General features: G+C 37.6%; 1 protein-coding gene across 3 annotated transcripts in view; it reads right to left on the reverse strand.

Annotated features, from left to right (window-relative positions):
• Positions 1 to 740: 740 nt before the first annotated feature.
• Positions 741 to 12600, reverse strand: part of PRDM5 (PR/SET domain 5) — a 63153-nt gene continuing 51293 nt past the window's right edge. For 2 of the 3 annotated variants that reach the window (XM_064149899.1, XM_064149898.1), the window contains exons 15-16: positions 8805 to 8909; positions 3109 to 3722 (exon numbers count right to left, since the gene is read on the reverse strand). In XM_064149899.1, coding sequence (XP_064005969.1) covers positions 3558 to 3722; positions 8805 to 8909 — 270 coding nt within the window. In that variant the 3' untranslated portion in view covers positions 3109 to 3557. Of the gene's footprint in view, positions 811 to 3108; positions 3723 to 8804; positions 8910 to 12600 lie in introns of those variants that run through there. The other variant, XM_064149900.1, reaches the window with a different exon arrangement.

Raw genomic sequence — 12600 nt, forward strand, 5'->3', positions numbered from 1 at the left:
GTTTGCGGACAGGACAAAATCATCCTAACCAACTTGGAAGTCTAAAACTAATCTTCAAAAGATATTCAGTGACTCAGGGCTACAGCCATAAATAGACTTACTGTTAAACATTCTTTCACTCGGCAGAATCTGCAATCTCAAATTAGATCCCAAGATTGATCTTACAAAACACAAATTAACTTAGGAAAACAAAAAGGCAAAGTTAGCTCATGTAATCAGTGTAAAGTCAGAAGAAGGATCAGACACCGCATTATAAAGCAAGTAAACATCTACCTCATTAGGATTCTCTGCTATAAATCCTTTTGTCTGTGCTGCCTAAGTAAGGATAAAATTAGACGTGACAGAAACATGCCCACTGCAGTTTCTCTGCTAATGTTATCACTATCTAGAAGAGAAAAATAATTGTTTTCAGTTTTCATTCTTCTCTGTTAGAGTAAGGACTCCAATGCAGTAAGTCACCGAGTCAAAATAAATTAATGTGTAACTCACACTTTGGAGAGGTCCATTCATACACAAGGATGCTTCTGTTAGCCTGTGGATATGGAAGCCATACGTTTTGAGCTTTGCCTTCTCATCACTTTCAGTTTTTCCTTACACACACACAAAGCAGACAGACTGCTTTGAAGTCTGAGACACAACACAGAAAACAACCACCAATACAAGTACCAAAGAGTTAACCTGGATAATGCTGCAGTGAAGGTCCCTACCCCAGTAGCAACATTACCTGTTGTAGCACTTCCTCCTAGTTTTGTTTGAACAGCTGTTCCACTGGAAATTAATTCATGGACTTAAGGGCTTACAGTCTTCTCCCTGTAGAAGGAAAACCAAAAAATACCAACAAACCACAAACTCAAAACAACTTATATTAATATTCCTCTTTGCTGAATGCTCTTCTCACAGTAAAACAAATTAAATGAACCTCTCTTCAGTTGCTGTTCAGCAAATAACATGCTCCTTTTTCATGCAACAAATGAAACAAGAAACTGTAAACCAGTTATTCAGTTTTCTACTTGCTAGATGCTGAGACACACTTTACTTCAGAGATTTTATAGCTAAAGGTATGAACATGTGATCAATATTTGAAGTAGAGCTGTTGAATTCGAATGTATTGCTCCACAGCTGAAACATTATAACTAACTGTACGTGTGCTTGTGACAGAAGATGTGTATGCCTCATGGGAAATTAATCTTCCCCAGAACCAGTATAGCATATTAATAAAAGGCTACAATTCTGATTGTTGTTATAATTGATTTTTTAAAAACAAAATAAATACTAAAACTGGGACATTTTCTGATTATTTGAAGACACATTAAATTCACAGTCCTCAAACACTGGTTTACCCAGCAAGCCCTATCACCCTGCCAGTAACTACAAAGCACAACTTCTATTATTATTACTGCATTCAGTACAGTAAATAAGCAAAGGCAAATGGCTGCATCCCTGGAGGTGTTCAAGAAAAGACTGGATGAGGCACTTAGTGCCATGGTCTAGTTGACTGGCTAGAGCTGGGTGCTAGGTTGGACTGGATGATCTTGGAGGTCTCTTCCAACCTGGCTGATTCTATGATTCTATAAGACCTTGCTAGGATGTACACCTGCTACTGAAGGACTTAGACAATGCCTGTGAAAACATTACTGGATACAAGGAGAGGCAGTATCTTTCTTTTTCTCTGACTTCTTAATTCTCTCTCTCCCTCTCTTTTCCCCTCTGCTTTTTCTTCCCATTTTCCCTCTGCTCCTTCTTCCCATTTTCCCTCTGCTCCAGTCCATCGCCCACACTTTTCACTGTCTCTAACAAATCAAACTGATCAGCTATTTGCTTTAATTTACTCCAAGTGAATTAGCATAACCTCTACCACTGGCCCAGGGGTGGCTCAGGACACTAGGTCATGACAACCACTTAAATTATATCAATGTTTATAATAACTGTAGCCATAAGTAAAAGTTTTCTGGACCCAGGAATACAGTAGTCTGACAAACTCTCTAACAAAATGTCTTCTGCTTGTTTCCTGGAGAAAAGTAAGACTTTGGGAAAGACTGCTACTGGGATCTAATGCTGGGTCTCAAAACTGAACATGTAATATACAGATGTCCACACAGAACAATGGGATCCAAACTATTACTAGAGAAGGAAGTGTTAATCACTAAATACATCAACATTTCTATTGCTGTTTCTGTTACTAGCAATACCATAATTACTATTTATTGTTTTGTTCTTCCAAGTAGAAAATCTATCCTGTGATAAACAGATTTGAGTAGTCTCTGCAGTGAGGTAAAGAATTACGTTGTTCATTTCAGGATCACTGCCCATGCTGCCATTAAGAAGCTGAATTCTTTTCCCATGAAAACTTGAAGCAAGATGTCCCATTGCAAGTTCATTTTACAGAAGACTGAGAGGTCCAAAATGAGCATGAACAGTTTACTAATGACAGAGCCTTAATATTAAAATGCTGATAACTCAAAAACTTCACACAAAATCACCCTCTGAAGTTAGACTTACTGTCCTTGTAGATAAAAATTTCTTAGTTATCTAACTGTGGTACAAGAAGACCTGTGGGAACATTCTGATAACGTGAAGAATTTGATCACTGCTTAGTTGTAAAGCAGCATTTTTCCCAGTGCTCATTAACAGAATTTAGAAAACAAAAGTAAAGTGAGATGAAGAAATTCATAGTATCTGATTCAGCAGGGAGAAACAGTCTGGGAACCAGTCATTCACCAGGAAATCAAATACACATTAACGAGGCAACTGTAGCTGCTCAAGGCACTCTTAATATGTCTTTCCACTTGCCTTGCCAGTCCCAATGATGAGTATGAATATAGTATTAAATTAAATTGCTCGAAGTTTTCACTTCAGTCTTGTTTCAGTGTAGCCAGAAGAAATAAATCCTCCTCAATGCTCACACAAAATTACTTAATGTGTCAGATTTTCACAGTTCCTGTACACATACACTTTGGTATCTTATGAGCCAATTCAAGTTAATGACTGTCATCTAGTAATGAGAAAGATGTAAATAAAATGAGACAAAATTGTGTTAGAAGAAAATGCAGAATTTAGATCTGAATAAAATGAGCCTGGATGTAATCAGCAGTCAACCAGAATGACAAATTCTGTGTGGTTTCAAACTAATTAATTTTAATGGAGTCTGAGAGCTTAGATACAGAAATAGAATTGCAGACAACCAAGAGTCCAGTTTCAAAAGTCCATGATTTCCAGGTAATGTCACCAATATCTATGTTTCTAAGGCTGTAATTGAAAAGGTGAACTTTACTTAAAGCTTTCTTTTGCTTTGTATTTTTTTTTCTTAAGCATAAAAGCTTCTCAAAGCTCTTTTATCTTCAACTGTTTATTTTCAAGCTACATTTTACTTCTGGTGAATGTCTTTCTTTGGTTTGTATCCTATTAGCATATTTTTAAAGTAGGAAAAACAGTACATGAACACACAACAGTTATTTGTCCTGACTATGCTAACTAGTCAGGTGAGAAGTCTGGAGTTTGTGAATGTACAAATGGAGCACTTCGGAACACGAGATCCGTTCTTCTCACACAGGCTGTAATTAGCTGTCAGTTTCACCATGGACGTTTTCCATGTGCACTTTGAGGTAGTCGTTTCTTGTAAACTTCTTGTGGCAAAGCTGGCACTCTGCCATCGGTCGGTTTGGGTTGTGAGTTAGCTTGTGTCGGATCAGCATTTTCTTCAGGCTGAAGGACAGATCACAAACCTAAGGCAGTGAAGACAAAGGAAGTCTTAAAACTTCAAGCACATATAAAGCTCCTTAGGCTACATCATTGAGGCCACAGCCACACATACCTGCAGTACTTAATACATGAGCTGGTCTATTGGAAGAATAACTCCTTCAGAGAGCACCTTAAAGACTATTACTGTCTGGCATCTTTCCATGTTGTACATTAACAGTGGTACCAAAACAACAGGTCTTCAAAATACCACTGATGTGATCCAAGTTGGTTTGATTTTTTTTTTAAATCTTTCATTCCTTCTTGGATGGAGCAAAATTTATGACAAAACATCACAAGCGTCTGTCAGTTCAACCTCAAATTATGTATTTCCTTCCTGACCTCCCAAATGACATCTGCCAGTTCCTAAAGTATCAGTTAGAAGGAGGGAGGAGCGAGGAAAAAAAAAAGGCTCTGAAGATTGCAAGAAAGGTTAATAATTATTATAGCGGAAGCATCATTGTTCCAACCTTCTTCTGCCTGCCCAAGAAAACAGAAGACAGCTTGCAAGTGAATACAGAATTCCTTTGCTATATTATCTGATGTCCTGCTTCCCTTCTTCCATTGCACTTCAAGCAGTCCAGTTCATTCTGCCACTTGAATAAATGAACAGAGGGATGAGAGGCTCTGCTGCTAAAAGCCATCACTTCTTAGAAAATTTCTGGTACTGAAGTCAAAAGGAAAGGTTAAGTATGTATGCTCAGCCAACAGAAGTTAGAATGAAAAGAATCTGCAGGCAAGACATCAAGTTAATTGAAATTATGCAGTTACACTGTCACATGCACATAACCAACCAGGTACATACCACAGGTGAGAATCTTCCAGAACAGAAATATTTATAAAACATGGCTCCAAATGGACAAATTAAATAGGCAAGGGCAATACAATTAAGAATGAACATCCAGAGCCCTTCAGTCTTAGAATTCCATGTTCAAGCCAGACAAGAATGTCTTCCATGCAGAGGAAACTCAGCAGAACTCGTCTTTAAGATAATGAAGTTTTAAATTCCTATTGGAATCAGACTAATAATGAAAACGCCAAATGACTATTCACTCCTTTTGGAACTACGACAAACAGATGACTATTCAAGTAGATAATCCTGACCTGCAGCGTATGTATCTTATGCCAGTTAGGGCAAAACTATACAAGATCATAAAAAGGGTAATTGCCAGAGGCAAGTTTCATACCCACAATATTTTTCACCAGACAAGAGCACTGAATGTGTTGTTGCAATGGAACAGTTTTGAATTTATGACATAACGTAATAGCAAGGACTTTTATACAGCAACTATAACTCTCCAAACTTTTCCCCCCTCAATGTATAATCACCTCTTTCAGACCCAAGCAACAGTCCCCCTTTTTGTTATGCTACAATCAACGTCGGTTACAGCATCCACTGGTTAGGACTTAATATTGCTTTTGCCAAACACCGTTTTCTATTCCCATTTCACAAAACTCCTAACACTTCTCTGATCATAACCATAGTGCTCGATCACAAGTCACAACGTGTTAAAAATAGCAAATACTTGAAAAGAGAACACGTTCTTTGAAAGCCAGAAAGCTGAACAAGGATATACAAACATCCAAGACATGTATGTGTTCTGTTTATCTTACAAATGCCTCTTCATTTTTAAAGTAAACTGCTAACTGTGCAGTCTTGAAGTGCTTTTTTTTTTCATTTATAATGATTTTGTTTTTCATTTCTATTCATAGAAATAGCATAATATCTCCTGCTGTTCTTTCAAGGGTCTGGCATGTTCTACTACCTGACTTCCATGGAATGCACCGGATTGTTAAAGATACAATATATCTTGTGCTGTGCTTATGCATTAGACTTTTGGGATTGGATTTCTTACATTGCTTTGTATTTCAAAGGTATAAGCAAGACTGACATTTGTAGATTCACAACCATGTTTGCTAATGTACACTTGAACTCCAATCAATCTCTTCAAAATTATCAAAGTTTTGATCAAGTAGGGAGGATGGAAAAGACTGACATTTGAAAGTAAGTGTAGGGTCAACTAAAGGCAGAGTGGAGAGAAATACTCCACTGGAAAGAAACCAGGACACACAGTACTTGACCTTTCTGCCCCCAAAGAATAATCTGTTGTCTCTGAGGCAACTTAAGTTCAATTTGCATTCCAGTAAAAAATAGTCTGGTCTTTACAGGACAGAAATGCAACATACCAGTACAAAAAAAAAATATTTCCCCATTTCAATTATTTTCACTTTCCTATGTGATACAGATTAGAATTTTCATCCTAGAATGCAAACATCTTATCTCCATTACCAGTGGGATGAGAGGACTTTGAGTCATTAAGTTCTGGAAATGCTCTGTTGACTAATAAGGCACAGAAATGGTCACATGAAACTGCAGTAAAAAGGGTAAAAGCATTATTTTTACATGTAGCACAGTTCTGAACTACTACGTCTGTTCCATAAGTCTGAAAGAGAGGAAGAGAAAATCTAGCTTTTATTTCTGATTCTGGAAGAAAGTTCTATTTAAAAATAAAAGTATGTAGTGGTTTAGATTTGGTGGGGAGAGCTGTATAATCAGCTGAAGTCTATTCTTGAGCCCGTAAGATACTGGTTTTTTTATCTTTCCAATACCCAAAGGTGGTCTTTCTCCAGTTCTTTGGCGCTGAAAGCAATTCCCATTTGTAAATGCTAATGGTACTAAAAACCTAAAGAAAATTCAGGCAGGAAATGTTAATATGTTATTAAGAAGAAAGCGCTGCATAGTTTCTATGACTGATTCTAATGCCAGTGAGGGAACAAGACCAGATCTGTCAGTCCTTTTAGGACTCTGGTCTTTCAGCACAGCTTCCTGTACGATTACATTTCTGAAAATCCCAATCACTGAAAACACAGCCTGACTTTCACCTTTAAAAGATTCTTAGCAGGTCTAGGCATTGGAGTTACAGACTTTTCCAATTACTTTCAGGAGTAAAAGTATGCCAATACATGCCTTCACACTGTAAAACCTGCAATGGAAATAAGGAAACAAACCCAGAAAATGGTAACAAAAAGTATTATGAATGTGAGAAGTCATCATGCAAAGTGGTGGAAAGAGAAGTAACTTCAGAAAAGGTGACTAAGAAGGAACACGGCACGTGTACAGAAAGCAGTGACTGGGACAGCTGTTAACCCTTTGTGTCAACAAAGAACTAAAAGCCAGTTACTGAAATCCCATTGCAGCGACCTGACACACACTCTTCTCCACAAAATCTGTAGCTAAAAATTGATGGAACTTGTTGCCAGAAGTGAAACCCAAACAAAATAAGTACTAACTATTGAAAACAAAACTTTCAACATTCTCCAAGTATGCACGAAGCAGCAGACCATGGTAGGCACTTTAGCAACTGAAGGGTGTATGAATGAACTGGAGAGGCAACTGTTCTTACTGTCCCCAGAGCACCAGCAAACCCTGCAGTGTGCAGCTGGCAAAAGATCAATGCTGAAGAGTAATTTTGGTGAAATACTGCAGTAATTTAAAGTACAAAAAAAAATCCTAAGTTCTCCTGTATATGAAGGTAGATTAAAATTCTCAGAGAAGAATCAGGGCTGGACACAGATTAGAGTTGGTTTTAGAAATACTATGATTTGGGAAAACACAGTTCTAACTAATTCTTGAAAACAATTGAAGGAGTAAAGCAAGAAAGTGTGCTTTCATACAACTCCTATTTTCAGTTGAAGAGAAATAAAATAAAACAGAACAGTCACCTCAAACTGGTCTGAAAGAGCATAGTGAATCCAAGATCAGAGAATCCTTGATTCACAGGGTGGGGAAATTTGCATTTACACTTCACAGCTCTTGCCTAGCTTGTACAGTACAGCAATCTGAAAGCTGAAAAAGTTATTGACAAAGATTTAAAACTAGAGAAATCCTCGGGGTACTATCTAAAGCCAGGTTGAGGTTATCCCAAAAGAAAACAGCAAATCTCCCAACTTGCAGACATCAGCAAAATGTTGTAGCTGAAATTTCTCATCACAGGCAAACATTTTATTCTCAAATGTCACCACATTATTTTTTTCAAAGCCAGATCAATTAGCAGACTCTTGTGACTTTTCATGCCAAGCAGTTATTCTAATTTTGCATCTAATTTTAAAATTTGTAACAAATTTACAGCTGTTCAGCCCAAGCCATTGAAGATAAAACTAAAAGCTAGCAGTTCCCCTGTGAATAGCTCATTAAGAGCTCCTATCACAAAACAAAGCACCTGTAACTAATTCTATACCCTGTGTTCTAATGCCCTACTCTAAATCACAGAATTGTTTTGATTGGAAAAGACCTCTAAACGCAACCATTGACCTAACACCACCATGGACATTAAACTACATCCCAAAGTGCCATGTCTATAAAATCCTGAAGCAACAACATTCTGGCATTTAATAATTCTGAAAGACATTCTTTTCCATCAGTTCCTGCACATTCAGCTTCATATCTACCTTTCAAACACTATGAAATATGTTGTATACAGGATGGGGTATGCTGAAGGAAAAGTACTTGGCAGTGAACTATGAACTGCAATATGATACACTGCATTTCAGCAGAGCAAGCATACACAGAATCCATAATTTCTTCATTGAATAATAAAAGAAATCTCTATGAGCAGATGTTGAAAATATCAGACCAGATTTCACTAAACACAAATTAGAAATTATGAAGTCATACGTGTGCCACTCAACACCAGAAGCATTCATATTCCATGTAATGAATTAAATACCTTTTCCTGTATAAACTAATCTCCAACCATTAACCTGTCATACATAGTATACAGGAACCCAACTAGCATAAATTTGTAACTTGTAACATCCAAATTGCATTAATAATGGTGAAAATAACTCTTAAGGGATCCAAACCCATAAAATAAAAGGGTGTGCAATGCTCTTGGCAACTGAAGAGGGTACATAAAATTCCCTGAATGGTCCTTCATTAGTAAGGCAATCAAAGACTATATAAAGTGTAACTTCATGCCACAGGCAATACATGCAAGGCCACAGTCTCACCACCATTAAGCTCTGCTGCTGCACTGGAGTCAAGGAGAGAGAGGGACAGATCAACTCACATCACACTGAAACGGCTTCTCTCCGGTGTGCGTCCTCATGTGCTCATCTAGGCCTCGCTTCTGACTGAAAGCCTTGTTACACTCTGAACACTGGTAGGGCTTTTCCTGTATGGAACGACAACAGTGAGTAAAAGTGAGTGAAAATGAGTCAATGCAGAGCTCAAGTCATTAAAGGAGATGAATTCCTTGCTGGATGGTGCAAGTTTTATATTCTCTCTAAGGGATTACAGTCAGTGAAAGCAACAGAAAACGACTTTCAAATGATTAAGTGAAAGCTGGGAAAGCTGTGGCCCGACAGTTTCCACTTCAACACCCACTTACGAATTAATTATCTGTCCCAGTCTTTCAAACCCAGCCATTTTAGGAGTCTGCTTTTTGTAATGTGAAGGGTACAGAAACATAAAATTCCAATGTACTTGCTGTTATCCTCCACCAAAGCTTAAAGCATGAAGACAAGAAAGAAGTCTATAGAAACCTCAGGTTTGTGAGCAGGTTTCCAAGCAGAGGAAGAGCTGAGGAGAGGAAGAGGAGGCACAAAGAAAGCTCATGGTAGAGAATGAAAACTTATTTTTAAAAGTGGTGCAGAATCTTCAAAGAAGTGCAGATGGCAACGCAGCCATCTGTATTTTTATTAGAACTATTGGTTAGCAGCTACTGTAACACATGTTGTTATAAAACTTGCAAGCTCACTGACCTCAAATAAACAACTGGAAGTAAGAATGGAAAACTGGTTGTATATATGATTTTCCTCATGGAAGCTATTCTGTAGTAGAGAAGCTTATATAAGGGGCAATTTCTCCCTCATTCCCTTAAAGTTACAAAAGAACTCTATGAAAAACAATATTTAAATAAACAGTATCTGAATGTTTGTGTTATGCAATTGCTTCGTAAAAACTCTCATGCTCTAAAGGCACCTTTCTTTTTTAATCAATTTTATTTCATGTTCATTCTACACTTTCTGTGGTCCCCGATTCTGTATTGCTTAAATCTGAAAAATGGGTAACTTAGGCAAAGTAAACATATTTTACTAAACTAAACTGAAAACAGAAAAAATCAGTAGGCAATAAAAATGCAAAGCTTATGAATTAACAAGTAATAGGCAGTAATCTTAATAGTCTTTTGGGAGATAATGTAGGACTCAAGGATAAGTCAGAGGGGACAACTACAAAGTGAAGAAATTCTCTTGTTAATGAATTCCTACTTTAAGGCTTCCATATATCACTGAATCCTGCCAGGTACTCAGCATAAACCATGGAGACTATAAAATTAGTGTTGTTCTGGGTATTTCCCAAGCTCTCTCTTTAGGTCAGCTTTTTTCAGCTTCAGAGATCTCAATGGGGGTGAAGACTTGGTTGTTCTTTTTGGAATACCTTCACATGAGTTTTCAAGAAAAGGCCGTGCCATAGAAACAGCTTAACTTGTAGTGGCAGGAATCCTCCAGCTCACCAAAACCATGTCTTAAAGTAGTGTAACTGCAAAAAAGCCTTTCTCCAGACATTTCTGATATGAGTAAATTGTGAGATAAATAAAGTGCATTTCAGAATGATGGAAGTCAAATCTTTCTAGTGACACAGGCTGAGGTGCTCAGCTGCATATAATCAAACTAGCCTAAAGGGAAGCCACTAAGAAGCTTTTCTATGCAAGGTTTTCCTTATATATGTTTATCATCTTTGGTTTTTTTTTCATCATCTTAATTTCATGTTTCCATGATTCTTCAATATTGAGTAAAACACTGCGGATGTCCTAAAAAAAAGATTGGACCTGATATTAAAAATAGATTTAAAAATTTTAAATCATCATCTAGATCTAAAACTAGATGTCACAAGGACTTTTGCCAGACTGAAGACATCATGGAGCAGGTCTGCAATTTTTAAGGACATTTATGAACAATCCATATGAAAGGGAGGTATCTGCAACACCCCCTTAATTTGTTCTGCATTGTGGCTAACAAAGCACATTTTCTGTGAATTCTCTGAAAACAGCCCTTCCATGTAGGCTGTTGTACAGAAAGTGCAAACTCAAGTATATGATGTATGCATCTTAAACACCTATGAAAACATCCAACTCAGTTTCAGGATTTCGTTCTGGAGAAGGAGTCATTCTAAACTCTGGGAAGCTGTAGTCAAACCTAGGCTCTCATATCTTCCTCAATGTCTGTCTATTTCTATTATTCTCTATGGCAGGGGGGGGAAAAAAGGGTATATCAAATATCCTTGGCATTTTGTATTCAAATTCACACATCTTGTGTGTAAAACACATCCAAAGCCATCTTTGAACTAATTTTAGATGTCTTACATCTGTGTATTTCAGACAATTCTGATTCACACCAACCTGTAAGCTAAGCTGTCCTTCATTCACATCTGTGTCTGTTTCAGTAAAATCAGTAGTGCTGTCCAGATCGAAACTTGGCCCTAAGTTTCTATCCAGACAAAAAGACTTTTGTTGTTGGTTTTGAAGACATCATTCTCAGAGACTAATATTTTCAAAACAAAACATTCTGCGCTTTTTCCTTTTCTCTCCCCCTTCTTCCCCTCATATCAAATTTCCATTTCACAATACTTGGAGAAGGCAGCATTTGTAACATGGAAAAGATGATGTTGGCTTGGCATAACCATCACTGCTCTAAATCTGTACAGAAAGGCATAGCAGTTAAGTCTGCATTTTATGATGCCACCACATGAAGAGACTGTCAGCACCAAAGACAAGATAAGAAAGCTAGCCAAGTTTTAAACACCAAGCAACGGGGAAAACCTGCTAGCTGTCAACAAAACAAGAGGTCATTGGGGAACACCATATAGGTCTGACTTCAGAGGTGGTAACAACTACTAGTACTATAAATCTACCCTCTGTTCAAAAAGCATCTGCCAGGCCATGGCTATGGTAGCAGCAAAGCCAAAGGATTACATGTGGGGTTTTTTATTGATGATATAAATAAGGAAGGGAGCAAGGAGAGTGAGCGAGACAGGATGCAGCTGATACCACTGTGATTTAATATTACATTTTTAAGTACACCATATATAAATGAATATATGTAGGTAAGGATTTATAACCTTCCTGCCTCTAAACAAAGAAAGGCCAAGGAGAACCCAAATGGCACTGGTATTCAAGGAAGTGCTTCACTCTAAGTCTAGTATGCTAACTTGGAAGCTCTCATTGTGATGATTTTCACTTCACTCCATTAAAACTGAGAGAAATCCAATATTTTAACAGCTATGACAAATATAATAGTGACATATTAAAAATCCAAGGGCTACTTAGGATCTACTATTTCTTAGAGAGTTTTTGTTTTGGTTTGTTTTTGCTTTTTTATATCCATGGTCTAGTTGATTGGACAGGGCTTTTTGCTAGGTTGGACTGGATGATCTTGGAGGTCTCTTCCAACCTGGTTGATTCTATGATTCTACAACTGTTGTGCTTCTGTGTCCAAGCAGTTACTGAAATGTAGAATTGAACTCAGCAAATTTACTTCTGATTTCCTCCAGAACTTCATAATATTGCAGCATTCTTGTGGAGCATGTTCGCATACATAACAATTACTACTGTCTTGGGGAAGACACACTGATCACATTAAGTTGTAGATAATCTCTCCTTGGAAGCATTCAAGGGTGGGTTGGATGGGATTTTGAACAACCTAGTCTAGTGGAAGATGTCTCTACCCATGGCAAAGGGCTTGGAACTGGATTATGTTTAAAGTCCTTTCCAACCAAACCATTCTATGCATCCTTGAAATCACACTCAAGAGCAATTCAGCAAGTAGTACATGGCACGTATTAAAAACAGTGACCAGAACCGGTAT

This window comes from Pogoniulus pusillus, chromosome 10 (genome assembly GCF_015220805.1).
Source record: "Pogoniulus pusillus isolate bPogPus1 chromosome 10, bPogPus1.pri, whole genome shotgun sequence".
Classification (NCBI taxonomy): domain Eukaryota; kingdom Metazoa; phylum Chordata; class Aves; order Piciformes; family Lybiidae; genus Pogoniulus; species Pogoniulus pusillus.